Raw genomic sequence first — 19,438 nt, forward strand, 5'->3', positions numbered from 1 at the left:
GTCAGAGACGCATTTCAGACAAGAAAGGCTGGAGTTGAGGGCCGGCTTTGGAGCGGCTTCATGGGGTGGGGGCATCTGGGGGTGTTGGGAAGAGCCGGCCTGAAGTGAGAGACAGGAGGATTGCCGGGACTGGCGCCTGCTATCCTGGCTCTAGATTCAGCGAGAGACCCTGTCTTGAGGACTAGGTAGAGATGTGACACCCCATACCTCCCTCTGGGGGAGGGGTTGAAATGCACAAGGGCGCCTGCAAAACACACACAGAATTTTTAACAAGTTGTAGGCAATAGCTCAGTGCAGAAAGTGTTTGTTTTTTGAGGCATGAGGGCCCGAGTTCAAGTGTGGGAGCGTGTGCCTGTGACCTCAGCACTGAGGGGGACCCCGGGGTGCCTGTGACCCCAGCACTGAGGGGGACCCCGGGGTGTCTGTGACCCCAGCACTGAGGGGGACCCCAGAGTGTCTGTGACCCCAGCACCGACGGGGACCCCGGGGTGTCTGTGACCCCAGCACTGAGGGGGACCCCGGGGTGTCTGTGACCCCAGCACTGAGGAGGGCAGGGACCCCAGAGTGTCTGTGAGCCCAGCACTGAGGGGGACCCCGGGGTGTCTGTGACCCCAGCACAGAGGAAGACGGGGGACCCCGGAGCTCACAGGCCAGCCTCGTGGAAATGGTGGCTTCCGGACTCAGGGAAGGGCTCTGTCTTAAAGAGGTAAAGTGGGCGGGGCATCGTGGTGCGCACCTTTGACCCCAGCCCTCCGAAAACAGAAGCAGCTGATTCCTGTGAGTTTGGGGCCAGCCTGATCTACGCGTAGAGAGTTCCAGAACAGCCAGGGTTGCATAGTGAGACTCTGTCTCAAAAAAAAACAAAACAAAACAAAAAGGAGGACGAGAAAAGGAAAAAGTGGAGATGGAGTTAGGTGTCAGAGAGCTTTACCTGATGTACAGAAGTCCATGGGTTCAAACCCTACTGCCACAAGGTTAACAACAGCTGAGTGGGACTCGGGAGACGGCCCAGGTTTCATTCCCAGCACCCACATGGTGGCTCACAGCCATCTGTAACCCCAGTCCCAGGGGATCTAAGACCACACACGAGTGGTACACACACACACACACACGCAAGCTAGCCACCATAACTGTACAATAACAAAAAGGTTAATAATAGTAACAACAATAATATTAACAAGCCGGGCGTTGGTGGCGCATGCCTTTAATCCCAGCACTCGGGAGGCAGAGGCAGGCGGATCTCTGTGAGTTCGAGGCCAGCCTGGTCTACAAAGTGAGTTCCAGGACAGCCTCCAAAGCCACAGAGAAACCCTGTGAGCATCACTTGTGGGGGACACCTGTCAGCCACCTCTGGTCGCAGGTGCGCATGTACTCCGGTGTAGACATGCACACGCGCGTGCACACACGCACCTGTGAACACACATGCCTGCGCACACACACACCACGCACACAACACCAGTGTGTGCACACACATATGCACGTACACATACACATGTATACACACACACACACACACACACACACACACACACGTGCAGGCTTCTTCTTGCTGGGGCTCCCGGAAAGCAGCAGGGTCACAAGACAGCGGTAGCCACGTGACAGCCTTTGGTATGCCAAGTTGTACAGATAGTTGAGAGCCCCCGGGAGGCTGCAGAGGGTTGGTCCTGTGCCCCGCACTATCATTTATAACGTCATTAGCCCCCCCCCCCGGGGTTTGGGTAACTGTGGAGTCGATCCAACCCCAGAGGGATACCCAGGACCCTCAGCTGGCAGAGGCAGTCGTGGGTGGCGACGGGAAATATGATTGGCTGTGAGCTCTGACGGCCACAGAGGTAGGAGGGATAATACTACGACACCATCTTCTATTCTGGATAAAAGCGCTCAATTTCCATAATAAAGTACTTTTTAAGGTGTATTTTATTTTGTGTGTGTGTCTGCCGCGTGTGTTTGGATGCCCTTGGAGGCCAGAAGTAGCCATCAGATGCCCTGGAGCCGGAGTTTCGGATGTCTACGAGCTGCCCAATGTGGGTGCTGGGAACTGAACTCGGGTCCTCTGGAAGAGCAGCGAGGGCTCTTGACTGCTGAGCCATGGCTCTCCAGCCCCGTAATAAAGTCTTTTTAAGCTCCGGAGGTGGTGCAACCCCAGCAGCAGAGGAAGTGGGTCTGAGGGAGGAGCTGGAATCTGAAAGTAGCCTGGGCTGAGCAGCAAGTCTCTGAGAACGCCGGGCGTTGGTGGTGCATGCCTTTAATCCCAGCACTCGGGAGGCAGAGGCAGGCGGATCTCTGTGAGTTCGAGGCCAACCTGGTCTACAGAGTGAGTTCCAGGACAGCCTCCAAAGCCACAGAGAAACCCTGTCTCAAAAAACCAAAAAAAAAAAAAAAGACTCTGAGAACAAGAACAAAAACCCTACAAACGCTGGCCCGCCCCAGGACCTTTGCATAAGATGTGCCACGCATTGGAAGTCACACTTCTCCCTTGTGCCCACAGGCTCCCTGTCACCTCAGTCAGGTCTGTTTACTTCCTCAGGCACCTGCTGAGGTGCCCCGCCAGAAGAACAACCCGTGTTCTCCCTATCCTCCTGACCCGTTTTATCTTCTGTCTTATGGTACTATTACTCTAATCTTTCTCTGATAATGTAGGGGATTTAAAGAATTATTGTTCATGTCCCTCCAATAAGATTTAGCCACATAAGAGAACAGCTCTGTCTGTCGGCCACGTCCCCAACAGTTTGGCCTCGAGTCAGCGCTCGGTAAATATTTGTTAGGTGATTTAATGACCTGGAAACCCCCAGGCAAGGGGAGGAGTGGGGAGGTGCCAAAGGGGTGGGAATGAGAGGCCCATTTCTCCAAACACCTGCCTGTCTAGATGACAGCAGGGGTGCGCGTGCGTGCCTGCGTGTGTGTGTGTGTGTGTGTGTGTGTGTGTGTGTGTGTGTGTGTGTGTGCCTGTGTGTGTGTGTCTGTGTGTACCTGTGTGTATGTGCTTTAATGTGCATTGAATTTAAGATTAGTATGTGCTAACCAAGTGGTCTGCCACTGAGCCACACCTGAGCCCCTCACTGGGGGATTCTAGGCAGGGGCTCTGCCACTGAGCCACACCCCAGCCCCTCACTGGGGGATTCTAGGCAGGGGCTCTACCACTGAGTTATTTTCCCGTGCCTCTTTTTACTTTTTGTTTTGAGAAAGGGTTTCACTTAATCATCCATGCTGGCCTGGAACTTTCTGTCCCATTCTCCAAATAACTGGGATGACAGGCCTGTGCCACTGGGCTGACTGTTGGGTGTTGTTTGCAGGGTGCAGAATGAAGGGGACTTGGGGTCTTTTGAGAAATCTAACAGCCTCCCTGGCCCAGTCAGGACCTGTGGGATCTTGCCTTCCAGACTGTCTTAGGGAGACACACCCACAGGTCGGGTTTACCAAATTCCGCCCCAACCTGTGTCCTTGGCTCCCATAGACGACAAGGCAAGAGAGAAAGGGACTCTTCTCTTGCTTCAGGGGGACAAGGTTCCCCCAATAGAGCCTCCCAACACGGAAAGTTTCCACAAGTATTGATAAGTCGGTAGCAGGCAGAGTCTTGGGGAGGAGGGAGATGATGGCTGGGCCGCTTCCAGTCTTGGACTCCTCAGGGGACTGGTGAGGCGGCAGATGAGATCGCTTGGGGAGGAGCCACACAAAACAAGGTCACAGACCTGTGTCCTCAAATGCCCCCCCCAGGCAAAAAAAAAAAAAGAGTGCTCCGTTTGAACGAACTTGTTATTTTTAGATGGGTTTGAGGAATTATGTTTTGTTGTTTTGCTGGTGGTGATTTTGTTTCTAAACTTTTGTTACATTTTATCTCTTAGGGGAGGGTGCCTCTGCCCGTGTCTTGGCATGGGTGTGGAGGTCAAAGGGCAGCTCCTGCGAGCCTGTTCTCTCCTTTCGCTGGGGCCCGTGCCAGAGCTGAGGGCATCGGGGTTGGCGGCCAGGGCCTGTGCCCAGGAAGCCAGCTCCCTGGCCCTGCTTCTGGGGTTTGTTTTGTTGTTTGTTGCTCAGGCTGGCTTTGAACTGGCAGCAATCCCCCTGCTTCAGCCTCCCTTGGGTTGAGAATACGGGTGTGTGCTTATACATCAGGCTGCTCCAGCATGGTATGGCAGTGTCCTACAGGACATCGTTTATCTCACGGAATTTGGGGCTGGGGTCAGAGGACTGGGTAAAAGGGACAGTATCCTTGCCACTGTCGTCTGCCCCCCCGCCCCCGGCACCTGCAGTGCCATCTCCTTGGGAAACCGAGGCAGGAAGGTTGCCTTATATTCAAGGCCAGCCTGGGCTATGCAGCAAGTTCCTGTCAAAAAAAAGCAAACGGGCCAGGCGGGGTGACGGCACAAATCTTTTGTCTTTAATCCCAGACCTCCAGAGACTGAGGCAGGTGGATTTCTGTGTGTTTCCAGCTTGCCTGGTCTACACAGCCTGGCTACCCAGTGAGACCCCATTTTAGAAGAGAAAAATGAAGCTGAAAAGGGCCAAGAACTTGGATCCGTCTGATACAGCGGTTGCCTAGCGCCAAGTCCTGTGTCTGAACCCGGGAAACCAGGCGCAGGGCGGTGAGCGTCTGTCGCCCCAGCATTCCAGAGGCAGAGGCCGATCAAGGTCAGCCTGCAGTGCGCAGTGGGCTCCGGGAGGCTTTATTTCAACAACAAGAACAAAGTTAAAAACAAAAAAGACCTTCTAATATAACATCTGTTTGTGTCGACTTCTCGGCCGGAAATTGAACCTTGAATCTGTTGTGTTGGAGGCCGGGACCCCGGTGTCCTGGGCAATGCTCGCATACAGTCGGTGCTGCGATATGTCTCGCAACCTTACTGGTCAGCCTGAAGCGGTCCCGGTGCGCCATGGCGCTCGAGCCTCAGAAGACTCAGAAGAGTCAGAAGGAGTGGAGGTCATGGCCGCCTCCAGCTCCAGTCACCGAGCAGCCTCAGGCCTGGGCACAGCCCTCAGCAGGCTAACACGCAAAGGCAGCTTTTGTTTGGACTCCATGGGCTCCCTCGGGGGCTGGGCTCACTCCGCTGGTCAAAGGCTTGGCCAGCATAAAAACCACCTGTAATCCCAGCACTCAGGAGACCACCGCAGGAAGACCAACTCAAGGTCGTGCCTCAGCTACATAGTGAGTTCAAGGCCACCCTGGGCTACATAGACAACATCTCAGAAAACAAAAACAAAAACAGAAAGAGGTTCATATTAGAGGCGCTCCAGGGAGGCAGAGAGGGAGCAGAAAGGACAGCAGGCAGAGAGGGGGGTCATGTGATGCCTTAGGGACTAGAAGCCATGGCAAAGGCTAAGAACAAAAGGTAGCTCTGCCCAGAAACCTGGGCCTCCCTGGAGACTCCCAGCTGGTGTCACACCTGGTGTCAGCTTCCAGAAGTGGGGCGCAGGGGTGCTGGGGGGGGGGGAGACAAGCTCTGAGGAGGGCAAGCTGGGGTCATCGGGGAGGGCCTGTGGGAGATGGGGACTTGCAGAATGAGGTGGGAAGCTCTCTCGGATGCCATCTATAGATTGCAAGAAAGGGGCAAACACGGGGCCGCGGGCTTCAAGGAAGAAAGGAAAGGGGGAGGGACAGGACGGTGACAGACAGGAGTGCGGGAAAACGCGGGGGCCGGGGGGCGTGTGTGCAAGCGTGCGGGGCAGACTGTGGCCGGAGTGGGGGCAGGGGCTGGGCAGGGGCAGAACGATGGCCGCTGGGAGTCCGGGAAAGCGCAGGGGAGCGGGGCGGGGGCAGAATGGTGGCAGCCAGGGGTGGGGGCGCGGGGAGCGGGGCGAGCCAGGGCTGGGGAGTATTCCGTGAGCCTGGTTCAGTGGGCACACAGTGCCTCGCGGGCCACCACCGTGAGGGCTCTGCATTCCGCAGAGGACACCCGGGAGCCATGGTAGCCTCTGTGCCGATGGGGCGGGGGTGGGGGGTGGGGGGTGAGGACCAAGACCCACGCCCTCCTTCCAGTCTCGGGGGGCAGTAGCATCTTCCCGGACAAGAGCAGGGACAGGGGTTGCTCTGGGAAGATAATAAGGTCAGTTGAGGACAAGGTGGGTGACAGGCGCCATTAGGGTTCAGTCTCAGTACTCAGGGTGGAAGCAGGGCCAGACAGGGAGGGCGGGGTGACATAAGGTCACAGCGGAAGCAGCAGCCCCGCCCCCGCCCTCCCAGGCCTGCTCCCTCTCTACACAGCCCCGCCTTGTTGAGGGCAACCCAGGACAGCGGGGTACTCAGGAGAGACCCAGGACAGGAGAGAGGCAGGTACGGCCCCCTGCCCAGAGCGGGCTGCGGGGCCTCAGAGGAGCTGGTGCCGCCAAGGTGACATGCTGTAACATGTCTGTAACATGCTGCCCAAACCTCCATGGTTGCCGCCAGGACATCCTCCTCCACCTCCATGCAAGGGGTGGACCATCTTTGTGGATTTGCTTTCCCAGTGATATGAGGGGTTTTGTTTTTGTTTTCCTAGCTAGGGTCTCACTATGTACCTTAGGCTGGCCTGGATCACTCACAGTGATCCTCCTGCATCAGGCAACCCAGAGCAGAGGTGACTGGAGTCCACCATGGGACTCTAAGGGTTTCTGTTGTTCTGTTGTGCTGGCCCCAAACTCATTAGGCAGCTGAGGGTGACCTCACACTTGCAACCCTCCTGTCTCCTGAGTGCCGGGATGACAGGCTTGTGCCACCACCACACCTGGTTTATTCGGTGTCGGAGATTGAACCCAGAGCCTCATGTTGGCACTCTACCAACTGAACCACATTCCCCAACTGGGTTTACATTTGCCTAGTTGGCCCTCACCAAGCCCAGGGATTTATCTGAGCATTTGGTACACAGTAGGCGTTTTTTGTGGAAGAAAGGAACTCATGTCTTTTTTTTTCTTTTAAGATTTATTATGTATACTGTGTTCTGTCTGCATGTTTGTCTGCAGGCCAGAAGAGGGCGCCAGATCTCATTACAGATGGCTGTGAGCCACCATGTGTTTGCTGGGACTTGAACTCGGGACCTCTGGAAGAGCAGGCAGTGCTCTTAACCTCTGAGTCTCCAGCCCCCAGGAACTTATGTCTTACAGGGCACTTACTGTGTGTCAGGCGTGGTCGTAGGCACCACACATTCGCATGCTCCTGTTACAGACCCCACAGGGGGTCAGGACCACTGCCCTCGTTAAGGACACTGAGAGCCCCTGGAGACACTAAGATTCACAGCTGCTGGAGGCATTCCTATGAATGGCCTAGGGTTTAAAACATCCTCCACCTACCTGTGCCTCCCAACACCTCTAGGTCATTGTTATGCAAATGATATGCAAAGAATGGGCTGAAGGTATGGGCCACTGGTTAGGAGCACTGGCTGCTCTTCCAAAGGCCCCAGGTTCGATTCCCAGCACCCACATGGCAACTGACATGTCTGTAACTCCTAGGGGATCCACTGCCCTCTTCTAGCTCCATGGGCATTGCACAGACATGCATGCAGACAACAGAGCTGTGCACACAGTTGTGGTTTGGTTTGGTTTTCGGTTTTTCAAGACAGGGTTTCTCTGAGGCTTTGGAGGCTGTCCTGGAACTCACTCTGTAGACCAGGCTGGCCTCGAACTCACAGAGATCCACCTGCCTCTGCCTCCTGAGTGCTAGGATTAAAGACGTGCGCCACCATGCCAGGCTAGTCTTTTTTTTTTTCACGTAGTAAAATTTTTCAAAAGAGAGGAGATGGCTCAGTGGTAAGGACACTTGCCACCTAGCCTGATGAATGGCTTGAAGTTCCATTCCTGGAGCCCACAGGCTGGAAGGAGAAAACTGACTCCCCCGATAAGTGATCCTCTGGCCTCACAAACTGACTGTGACAAGAGCATCTCACGCCCTCCCCTCAACAATAAATGAATAAAATGTGGAAAAGACAAGAAAACAAATGGGCAGGACTTCAGTCCCAGCACTCGGGAGGCAGAGGCAGGCGGATCTCCATGAGTTCAAGGCCAGCCTGGTCTACAGAGTGGTTCCAGGACATCCAAGGCTATGCAGAGAAACCCTGTCTTGAAATACCAATAGCAGCAGCAACAACAACGACCAAAAACTAAGAAAATAAAACCTGAGCCCGATATGGTGGTTCACATCTGTAACCCCAGCCCTCGGGAGTCTAAAGCAGGAGTCTTGTGAGTTCAAGGCTTGTGTGAGCTTCTGAATGAGCTATGGACCATTCTGAACTGTCCTGTGAGACCTGTGCCATAAGAGAAAGGGGCTCAGCTGTCACGTGGGTGGACTGTTCTTACAGAGGACCCGAGTTCAGTTCCCAGCACCCACCCTGGGAGGTTCACAACTCATAACTCCAGGGGCTCCAACACCCTTGGTCTTCACGGACGCCTGAATTTATGTGCAGAGAGACTCACACAGACATATACAACACATATATGTAATTAAATAAAGCTGGGCACCTTTAACCCTGGCACACACGGGAGGCGGAGGCAGGTGGATCTCTGTGACTTCCAAGGTCACCCTGGTCTACAGTGCGAGTTCCAGGACAGTTAGGGCTACACAGAGAAACCCTGTCTAGAAAAACCAAAGTGCGTGGGGGGGTGTTGGGTGCCAGCAAGGTGGCTCAGTGGGTGAACCCACTTGCTGCCAAGCCTGACAGCCTCGAGTTTGATCCCCGGGAGACATGTGATAGACACAGAGGAGACGTCACAAAGTTGTCCCCTGGGGTCCGCATGAATGTGATGGCACAAGCCACCCACCTCGCAGAGCGACAGTGAGAACCAGGAGGGGGAGGGAGGGGACACAAAACAAGGAGAGAGAGAGGAAAAGGCAGAGATGCAGAGGGAGGGACAGAGCCGGCTCAGACGGTGGCCCCGGGTTCCGCCCCCAGCACCCCATAAATCAGGTGTGGAGCAAACACCTGTCAAGATCGGGAGTTCAAGGCCATCCTTGGCTACATAATAAATGCAAATCTAGCCTGGGCTACATGGAACCCTGTTTTCAAAAAAAAAAGTCTTTTGTTTTCCCCCTCTTGATTTTTTTGAGACAGGATCTCATTGTAGCCCAGGCTGCCCTCCCAATCATTGCATTGCTGAGATTGCTTTGGGTTTTATCCGGGCTCTAACTCCCAGGCAAAGGACAGAGTTGTGGTGCCATCCACTGTGGTGACCCTGGTCACTCAGAGGAGCAGAAGGCTCTGTCCCGATCCCCTCCGTGACCCCCAGCTGTGCAGCAGTGAGGCCTCAGCCATGGGGGTCAAGAGCTGCCCCCAGAATCTTCTTGTGCCCCTCCTCCCTCCTCCCTCCTCCCTCCTCCCTCCTCCCTCCTCCCTCCTCCCCGGCGACCTGGTTCTCCTCTTCGGTACCAAATCTGGGCCTTTGGCACAAACTGGATTAGGCAGCTGCCCCAGGAGGCCTGGCCAGGTCACGGCCTCTGGCCGGTGTTTGCCACACCCATCCCTGTGCCCAAACAGGGCCCCAGATCTTCTGTGACTCGATCCCTCCAAATTCCGGTGATCGGGCCCCGGTTCCAAATTGCCGAACGATCCCAGGGCCAGTGGCAGACCGGGCCAAGCCTCAACCAGGAAGGGTCTGTGACTGGAACGCCATTGCCACCAACCGTCTCGGAAGTCCACCTGGGGTGAAGGATGCCGTTGGCCTGGTGCAGCTGGTTCTTCCTCAGTGGTGAGCAAGAAGGGTCCCCCTCCCCCAGACCCTCAGCCCACTCCCTGCACCTCCAAGGGACTGCTGCCCAGGGGAGGGGAGGTGTGAGCCCTTAGGCCAGCACACACTGTGTAAGCAGGGCAACTCTGCTTCACTCTGGGGCAGTTTGTTCCTGAGAGGGAGGCCTGTAGGGCAGGCTGGAGACTGCCACGGAGCGATGTCGGCCGTGGGGCTCTGGGTCCCACAGCCAGAGCAAACCAAGCTGACTAGTGGCAGGGTTTCCAGATTCCCATCATCTGGGCTTGGTTTAGGTGTTTTTGAGGTAAGGTCTCCTATAGCCCAGGGTGGCCTCAGACTTACCTTGTAGTTGAGGATGACTTTGAACTTCTGATCCTCCTGCTTCCGCCTCCCTAGTGTTGGGATTACAGGCGTGTGCCATCAGGCCAAGTTCACGTGGTGGGGACTGGACCCAGGGTTTCATGTTTGCTAAAGAAACCCCTACAAACTGAGCTAGAGCCCCAGCAACCTTATGTTGTCTTTTCATTTTTGAGACAGGGTCACACTGTTGCCCTGGCTGTCCTGGAACTCGCTCTGTAGACCAGGCTGGCCTCGAACTCACAGAGATCCGCCTGCCTCTGCCTCCCGAGGGCTGGGATTAAAGGCGTGCGCAGCCAGGCTCTGCACTAGTGAGGCTGTTGTTGTTGAGACAGGGTGTGACTCTCTAGCCCGGGCTGGCCTCAAACTTGAGACGGCCCTCAAGCCTCAGCCTCCTGAGTGTGACCACCGGGCCTGGCCTTCCTGCTCTCCCCTCAGCCTGGGTTCACTCAGCCGTGAATGGGCCGACAGGATCGCTCTAAGATCCTTTGGAAGCAGGGCTGAGCGGCATCTACCGTTCACCTACTTGGGATCTTTTCACTTGCCAGCCCCGGGGCGGGGGGGGGATGCTCACTTGTGGCCCTGGAGAGGAAAACCAGGCCTCTAGGTGACTTGCTGGCCAGGGTCGCACAACACAAAGTGCAGAGCTTTGCCCTAAGCCCAGAACACGTCATTGTCACCCACTTTCCTCCAAGCAGGGAGGGACTGGAAACCAGGCCAGGCCAGGCCTGCAAGAGTGTGCCGTGTGGCAAACGCCAGAGCCGCCAAGCACAGATGAGAAGGAGAGCAGGGAGCAGCCCTACTGGCTGGGACTTGTCTGTCTGTGGAGAACGGGTGGCGGAGGCTGGGGTGTGGCCCAGGGGGTGCAGGGCTTGCCTAACACCGGCTGGGTTTGATCCCCAGTGCAGCACAGACTGGGTGTGGTATCTCTCCAGAGTCCCAGCATTCAAGAGGTGAAGGCAGGGAGATCAGGAGTTCAAGGCCATCCTCTGCTGTATGTCAGTTGAGGCCGGATGGAGAGGAGGCTGGAGAAAGGAAGGAGAAATGGGACTCCACATGTCCCTGCTCTGGATGTGGCGGCCCTGGTGCACACAGAGGGAGTGCCTCTGGATTGCATGAGAGACTTTCGCAAGTCCTGATGTTAGCCTGAGGGGTCAGACTCAGTTGGCTACATAAGCCAGGGTCCTGTTTGAGTCTCAGGCTGGCGCCTCTCACGGGAGGCCTCCTGCATCCCTTTGGCTCTTCAGACTCCATGAACGCTCAGGTGTTAGAGCCTGTCTTGCTGGTGCATGCCTGCAAACCCCAGCACTGAGGAGACCGAGGCAGGAAGACCAGAACTTCCAGACAAGCCTTCTCCGTCATACAGGGAAGCTCAGACTCCACTCCCTGCTCAAAATTAGGAGATTGAGATGTTGAGGGCCAGAGAGCTACAGGTTGGAGCTGGGAGTCAGTAGCAGGCTATTTGCCTAGAATCCCCCAGTGAGGGGCTGGGGGTGTGACTCAGTGGTAAAGCCCTTGCCTAGAATCCTCCAGTGAGGGGCCGGGGGTGTGGCTCAGTGGTAGAGCCCCTACCTAGAATCCCCTAGTGAGGGGCTGGGGCCATGGCTCAGTGGTAGAGGCCCTGCCTAGAATCCCCCAGTGAGGGGCTGGGGGTGTGACTCAGTGGTAGAGCCCCTACCTAGAATCCCCCAGTGAGGGGCATAGGTGAGGTCCTGGGTTTTATCCCAGGGGGAAGTGTGACTATGAGAGTCACAAATCTTGCTTGTGTCTGATCTTGGAAACACTGGGGATGTCACCTCTGATCCTGTCAACTCCAGTCAAATGAGGTGACAAGTCAGTCACTCCTACCCCATCCAACCTGCCTGCCCCTTCTCTTCTTTCCCAGTCTGGATGCTGAACATCGGGGCTGAGATCTCCATCACCCCTGAGCCTGCCCAACCTGCAGAGGGGGACAATATCACACTGGTGGTCCAGGGCCTCCCCGGGGAACTGCTTGCCTACAATTGGTATGCAGGGCCTACGCTCAGCCTGACCTTCCTGGTGGCCAGTTACATTGTCAGCACTGGCGATGAGACCCCTGGGCCGGCCCACACAGGGCGGGAAGCTGTGGGCCCGGACGGCAGCCTCGAGATCCATGGTGTCCTGCCTGGGCACACAGGCACCTACATCCTCCAGACCCTTAACAGGCAGTTTCAGACGGAGGTGGGCTACGGACACATGCAGGTCTATGGTGAGCCAACCCTTGCCACACATCCGGGACTTTCCACCCTCTTCCTCACCCCTCCTTTGAAGACAGAAGTAAAAAAAATATTCTTTAAAATTGCATGCGTGCGTGTGTGTGTGTGTGTGTGTGTGTGTGTGTGCATTCATTGGTGTGTCACAAACACATGTGGAGGTCAGAGGACAACTTTGGAGGGTCAGTTTTTCCTTCCACCTTGTGGAACCCAGGGATTGAACTCTGGTCGCCGGGTTTGGTGGCAAGCGCTTTTACCCACCGGGCCATCTTGCCAGCCCCTTCCAACAGGGTGTGAGGGGGGGGGAAGCCTAAAATAACAGGAAAACAGCCGGGCGTTGGTGGCGCACACCTTTAATCCCAGCACTCGGGAGGCAGAGGCAGGCGGATCTCTGTGAGTTCGAGACCAGCCTGGACTACCAATCGAGTTCCAGGACAGCCTCCAAAGCCACAGAGAAACCCTGTCTCGAAAAACCAAAAAAAAAAAAAAAAAAAAAACAGGAAAACGCTCACCTTCTCCACTCTGGCTTCCAGGATGATATCTGTCTTCTTTGTCACTATGGCTGGGGGTACAGCACTCAGCGGTGCTTCTTGCCCCGGGGACAGGAGGTGCCCCTCCCCTCCCCCTCTCTGTCTCTCGCTCCCCCCCCATAGAGATCCTGACCCCTCCCACGGTCGCGGCCAATGCCACTGCGCTGGTGGAGCGCAGGGACACCCTTCGTCTCGTGTGCAGCAGCCCCAGCCCCGCTGAGGTCCGCTGGTTCTTCAACGGTGACGCTCTACCTGTTCCGGTCCGCCTGGGCCTGTCCGCGGATGGCAGGGTGCTGACCCGGCACGGCATCCGCCGGGAGGAGGCGGGCGCCTACCAGTGCGAGGTGTCGAACCCGGTCAGCGTCAGCCGCAGTGAGCCCCTGAACCTGACGGTGTACTGTGAGTCTTCCGAGGCGGCCGTATCCATACATCACAGATGGGGAAACTGAGGCAGAGGGAAGGAGTCCACAGTCACACGGCGAGCAGGCTGGGGAGGGAGCAAGGGTCCCTCTTAAAATACACTTGACGGGTCACTTCATAAGTATAAGCTGTGGCTGGTAATGTCAGGTGGACAAGGTATCTGGGAGGGGAGGGAAAATCACCGTCTCGGTTAGATAATGAGATTTGTGTCAAAAATAAAAGTGTGCCAGGGAAGCAGGGATAGCTGGGCTGTCAGGATGCCAGCGTGCACCAGGCCCTGGGATCCAGCTGAAGAACTGTAAACTGCTCACGTTAGTGTAGGTCTATAGTCCTAGCACTTAGGGAAGTGGAGGCAGGATCCTGAGCTCCGGTCCTTACCCGCTGCATACTGAGTGCAAGGATAGCCTGGGCTACTTGAGGCTCTGTCAGAAAAGGAAAAAAGAAAACGCTCCCTAAAGAGCACGAAAACACGGCCCCAGGGATGTTTGGATTGGAGACAGCATCCCCAGGACTGGGGGGGAGGGGCTGGGAGGGGACGTAGCAAAAGCTCATCACAGAAGCACACAGTAGGTCCCTGGGGCAGCAGCAGTGTGGCATGGAATCCTGAGAAAACGAATCACAGAGGTGCCTGGCGGCGGAGCAGCACTTCAGTCCAGGAGGCAGAGGCAGGAGATGGCTGTGAGTTCAAGACCGACCAGTCAGGGCTCTGTCTTTAACAAAACAAACAAACAAAACAAGCAAAAACCAGGATGGTGATAAAAACTGACGTCCTGGAGTGCTACAACCATAGAAATTTAGATGCCAGAAACTCTAGATGCAAAGGCGAGGCTTCAGAGTTTAGCCGGAAAAGCCTAGAAACACCACCCTCTGAAACAGTATCCTAGAACCAAGTTATAACTCTGGGGAGTCTAGACCAGTGGTTCTCAACTTGTGGGTCGAGACCCTATTGGGTCAAACAACCCTTTTACAGGGGCCACCCAAGACCATCAGAAACCACAGCTATTTACATTATCATTCATAACAGTAGCAAAATTACAAAGTAAAGTAGCGATGAAAATAATTTTAGGGTCAGGAGCTGTATTAAAGGTCCCAGCGTTAGGAAGGCTGAGAACCACTGCTCTAGAATCTTAGACACATGGATTTCCAGGGTCTGAGAATCCTAAAACACAGAACATAAATTTTGTTTGTTTTGTTTTGCTTTGTTTTTCAAGACAGGGTTTCTCTGTGTAGCCCTGGCTGTCCTGTAACTCGCTCTGTAGACCAGGGTGGTCTTGAACTCACAGAGATCCGCCTGCCTCTGCCTCCCTCCACTGGGACCAAGGGCATGGGCCACCTCTGTGCAATTCCACACATTCTCTTTTTACAGATGAAAACACAAAAAAGCCACGGAGTTCCGAGTTCTTGTGGGAGGGAAGTGTCAAGATTACAGAGAGTTAGTTATGGAGACTTGATTGACAGGAAAGGCTCCAAGTTCTTTCTCCCCAGTATTCAACCCCACCAGCCACAGGGACCCAACCTGGTAGACAAGAAGACCTTGGGTGCAAGCCTCTGTCCCCTCCCGTCCCAGCACCCCTGTCCCTCCTGTGTCTCTGCCTCCCGCTCTACAGACGGCCCCGAACGTGTGGCTATCCTCCAAGATTCCACCACCCGTACGGGCTGCACCGTCACAGTAGACTTCAACACGTCCCTCACGCTGCGGTGTGTGGCCCGGTCCTGTCCTGAGCCAGAGTACGTGTGGGCCTTCAACGGGAAGGCCAGGATGAATGGCCAGGATCACCTGAACATCACTAGCATGACAGCCGCCCACGAGGGCACCTACACGTGTATCGCTAAGAACTCCAAGACACTGCTGTCTGGCTCCGCCTCCGTGGTGGTCAAGCTGTCCGGTGAGTAGGCCCCAGCCTGAGGGCCACCTGCTCTCTACAGAGGCCCAGCAGGCCTTTGCCGACTGGCCACCATTTTCCCAGGAGATAACTGGGTTCCCGGCACACTCACTGACCAGCTGTGACAAGGTGGCAGGCATATCGGATTGTCTCCGCCTTGTCTAGGTGCAAAAAGAGTCAGGCAAAGCCGGTCACACAGAGAATATTTGGTGGCTCCTAGCCTCTGCCTTGAGGTTAGACTGAGTGACAAGGGAGTCCCGTGTCCCCTTCCTGTGGGGTGGCAGAGCGGGACACCAGGGTCCATGTCCTTCCATGTAATTATCTCAGTTGGTAGAAATGGTACCAGCACTAAGAGCCCTGCCCAGCCCAAGACACAGACGGCCATGCCCTCTCCCACACCACAGCTGGAAAACCACAGGCAGCCGTCACCTGATGGAGAAATCCAGCCAGAGGCACTGCCAAACCCTGAGGATGATGTCTTTGGACATCAAGGCCTCATCTATAGTCATAGCATTTGCGAGGTGAAGGCAGGAGGATCAGGAGTTTGAGGCCATCTACACAGACAGTTCGAAGTCAGCCTGGGCTACAAGAGACTTTGTCTTAAAAAAATAATAAAGACATTAATAATTCTATCTGGGTTTTTTCTCAAGTGACCGTTGTCCCTCGGGGACAGTGGGACTCGTCCTCCCCCCCTCCCTTCTTCCTCCACTAACAGGCTAGGTCTCACGGAAAGGGTGGGGATGGACCCCTCTTTCACGCAGAGCAAAGATGGCAGCCCCAAAGGTAAGTGTGCCTCCTGATTTACCGGTGAGGGGCCTTGGCTGGAGACAGGGTGGACCAGATGACCTCGGGGCCAACTCGGGGTGTCCAAGGTCTGCAGGTATGTGCCAGGTGTACCTGATGTAACACCCCAAGACGGCTTCCTTCCAAGCTGCCAGGGGTCCTGTGGCAGGTGCCGGGAGAGAGACAGAGGACAGAGAGACAGCACTGTCACCCCGCCCGGGAAACAAGCTGATCTGACAGAGGAGGCACGGTCTTCCTCTGATCTCAGAGGGATCAGGAGAGCAGGGGAGCTGCCAATCAAAGAGGAGAGGCAATGCCTCACCTGGGCTCCCAGGCACTGATGGAGGAGACATAAAACCCTCTAGTCAAAGGGAGGAGGCATAGCCTGGAGGAATTTCCAGGTCATTAGGAGACATGACACCACTTTACTTTAAAATTCCTAGTCTGATGGGGGAGACACAGGTCCCACTTTGGGAATAATGCAAATCTGATGGGGGAGTACGACCCCCCCCCCGATTTTCGATGGACATTTTCTGATACAATTGAGATGATCGTTCCCAACTCTTGGGGTCTCTAACTTGACTAGATGGTCTACTCCGACTATCCACAATTTCTCAGTCTGATGGAGGAGACAGAGGCTCCCACCTTGGAGGGAATCTTAAACCAATGGAATAGGCTTCCCAGCTTCTAGGGTCCTGAACTTGATTTTTTAAAAAAATCTAGAATTTCCCAATCTGATGGAGGAGACACAACTCACAACCTTGTGAGACTTTTTAATGCAATACAGGATAAGCACAGCTTCTTTCCTCTAGGGTCTTCCGATCTGATGGAGGAGTCGTCACCCATATTCTCGGGTCTGCTGCTCTCACAGAAAAAAACATGCTGTGGGAACAGAAACCCCAGACATCAGATGGGGGAGACACAGCTACATTTTCTGGGATTTCCAACCTGATAGGGGAGGCATGGCCCCCTCGAGTTTGGAAGTTTCCACCCTGACAGAGAAGACATGGCTAGACTCTCCAGGGTTTCCCAGTTTCATAGAAGGGACAACCTGCTCCATCACCCAACGCGGGAATCTGGAGAGGAGAGAGGTGTCCCCGGCAAACACCGCTGAGAGAGAAAGTCACCTCCATCCTCGGTCTCCCCAGCACCTCAGGGGGAGCACCGTCCCTGGAGGAGCTGGTCCGGGGAGAGGGAGGACTCCACCCCCAGGGCAGACCTGGCTGACGGTGGCGGTGGCTCTCTCTCCAGCCGCAGCTGTGGCCATGGTGATTGTGCCTGTACCGAGTAAACCAACGGAGGGCCAGGACGTGACCCTGACCGTCCAGGGCTACCCCAAGGACCTGCTGGTCTATGCCTGGTACCGAGGACCGGCCTCAGAGCCCAACCGACTGCTCAGCCAGCTGCCGTCCGGGAACTGGATCGCCGGCCCAGCGCACACGGGCCGGGAGGTGGGCTTCGCCAATTGCTCCCTGCTGGTGCAGAAGCTGAACCTCACAGACGCCGGACGCTACACACTCAAGACGGTCACACTGCAGGGCAAGACTGACACGTTGGAGGTGGAGCTACAGGTGTCCCGTGAGTGAGCAGCCTGGGGGGGGGTCCCAGAGGTGGGCGTCGCCTGCCTCAGGAGCCCGAGGGACACGGGCATGCGCCTCTCCCATCTGACCTGCGTGTCCCGCCTCTCAATCGGTGACACCCACCGAGGGTGGAGAGGCCCCCTGGCTCGTGTAAGGTATACGCTGTAAACGGGCGTCCTGTGAGGGTGGGCGCCTTCTCTCCTCGGGTGAGTGGACACTAACGCTCGGGACCCAGCCTCTTCCACCGCGCTGGGGAGTTGGGGTGATGCAGGTTTTTCCTCCCCCATGAGACAAGGCATGAGGGCAGGGAGCTTCCACCTGGGGACGGGAGAGACGCGCCAACCTGAAATGCACGACTTGCACTAGATTGCAGGCTGCGAGGTGCGTCTCCTCCGTCAGACAGGATTCTCTGATGGGAAAGACCCCTCCCACATCAGGCTGGGGGCTCCTGCAGCAGAGAACCTTGTCTCCTCCATCAGACTGGGAGCTCCCAGAGTCAGGGACCATCAGACTGGGAGTTCTCAGAGTCAGGAACCATGTCTCCTCCATCAGACTGGGAGTTCTCAGAGTCAGGAACCATGTCTCCTTCATCAGACTGGGAGTTCTCAGAGTCAGGAACCATGTCTCCTCCATCAGACTGGGAGTTCCCAGAGTCAGGGCCATGTCTCCTCCATCAGACTGGGAGCTCCCAGAGTCAGGGCCATGTCTCCTCGGTCAGAGACGGGGACCCTGTGTCCTCCATCAGACTGGGAGCTTCTAGAGTCAGAGCCATGCCTCCTCCATCAGACTGGGAGTTCTCAGAGTCAGGGAACATGTCTCCTCCATCAGACTGGGAGTTCTCAGAGTCAGGGACCATGTCTCCTCCATCAGGCTGGGAGCTCCCAGAGTCAGGGACCATGTCTCCTCGGTCAGAGACGGGGACCCTGTGTCCTCCATCAGACTAGCAGTCACCAGCCAGGGACCACGCTCTCACAAACAAAGGCCATGTGTCCTCCATCAGACTAGGAACCCCACAGATCTTCAAGGCCGTGTCACCAGGGCAGGAGCGCTGGGCAGGGGCTCCGAGATGGAGAGTTTAAGTCTGTAGCCCCGCCTGCCCGTCAGACTAGACACACAGACGTCCAGTTCCTGAGCCGGGACCAGTGTGGGTTCGCGCAGACGCACTGCCGAGCCCGGGACTCCGGCTTCCTCTGTCGCTCACAGTCCGGCTGGAGGACCAGTCTGCACCCGCAGACCCCAGGCTGAGCGGGGCGGGCGGCGCGGTGGGCGGGGCGCGGGCGGGGCCTGCCGCTGACTGACAACCTCCCGTCCCCGCCCCGTCCTCCTTCCCAGCCCTGGAGTAGCCGCCGCCGCCGCCGCAGCAGCATCAGCATCAGCATCCGCATCCGCATCAGCACCAGCATCAGCATCAGCATCCGCATCAGCATCAGCATCCGCATCAGCATCAGCACCAGCATCAGCATCAGCATCAGCATCAGCATCAGCATCAGCATCAGCATCAGCATCAGCACCAGCCGCCGCCGCCGGGACCCGGGCAGAAGCGCGCGCACGCAGCCTCTCCCCGCGCCCGCCCCGAGCCCAGGGCCGCCCGCCTGCAGCACGGATGCGGGCCGTGGTCCCGCCACCCTGTCCCCGTGTAGACGTAGCTGTGGGAGAGCCGCCCGCGCCATAAACGCCGGGATGAACGCACGCGCGTGTCAGTCTCTCCTTGCTCCGCCCCAGCCCGGTCAAGGGCAGCTAGCGCCCCCCCCCCCCGGCTTCGGTTCGCACACCGGAGCATGCCCAGGACGGGCGCGCGTGCACCCAGGGAGCTCGGCCCACCACCCCCTCTGCTCCAGAGCACAGGCCTGCAGCTCGCATGGAGGGGTGTCCTGCTCCCCAGGGGGGTAAGGGCCGCACCTCTCTGGGGTACAGAAAGTCAGAAAGCGTGGGGAAGGGGCAGACACTCTCCCCGGGGTCACCTCCTGCCCTCACCCTTACCCTAAGGGGACGGCAGCTTTTCTCAAGGG

General features: G+C 56.4%; 1 protein-coding gene across 2 annotated transcripts; it reads left to right on the top strand.

The window, feature by feature from the left end:
* The first annotated feature begins 4,336 nt into the window (after positions 1-4,336).
* Ceacam16 (CEA cell adhesion molecule 16, tectorial membrane component) lies at positions 4,337-18,816 on the top strand. 2 transcript variants are annotated; one of them, XM_013125431.3, is made up of 7 exons: positions 4,337-5,140; positions 9,435-9,645; positions 11,885-12,229; positions 12,887-13,162; positions 14,791-15,069; positions 17,101-17,427; positions 18,762-18,816. In XM_013125431.3, exons 2-7 carry the CDS (start codon positions 9,609-9,611, stop codon positions 18,770-18,772), a joined length of 1,275 nt encoding a protein of 424 aa, XP_012980885.2. In that variant the 5' UTR covers positions 4,337-5,140; positions 9,435-9,608; the 3' UTR covers positions 18,773-18,816. The 2 variants fall into 2 exon arrangements, with proteins under 2 accessions (XP_012980885.2, XP_040590525.1); XM_040734591.1 differs by lacking the exon at positions 4,337-5,140 and having other exon boundaries at positions 9,375-9,645.
* The last annotated feature ends 622 nt before the right edge of the window (positions 18,817-19,438 follow it).

Source organism: Mesocricetus auratus, unplaced genomic scaffold (genome assembly GCF_017639785.1).
Source record: "Mesocricetus auratus isolate SY011 unplaced genomic scaffold, BCM_Maur_2.0 Super-Scaffold_100038, whole genome shotgun sequence".
NCBI lineage: Eukaryota > Metazoa > Chordata > Mammalia > Rodentia > Cricetidae > Mesocricetus > Mesocricetus auratus.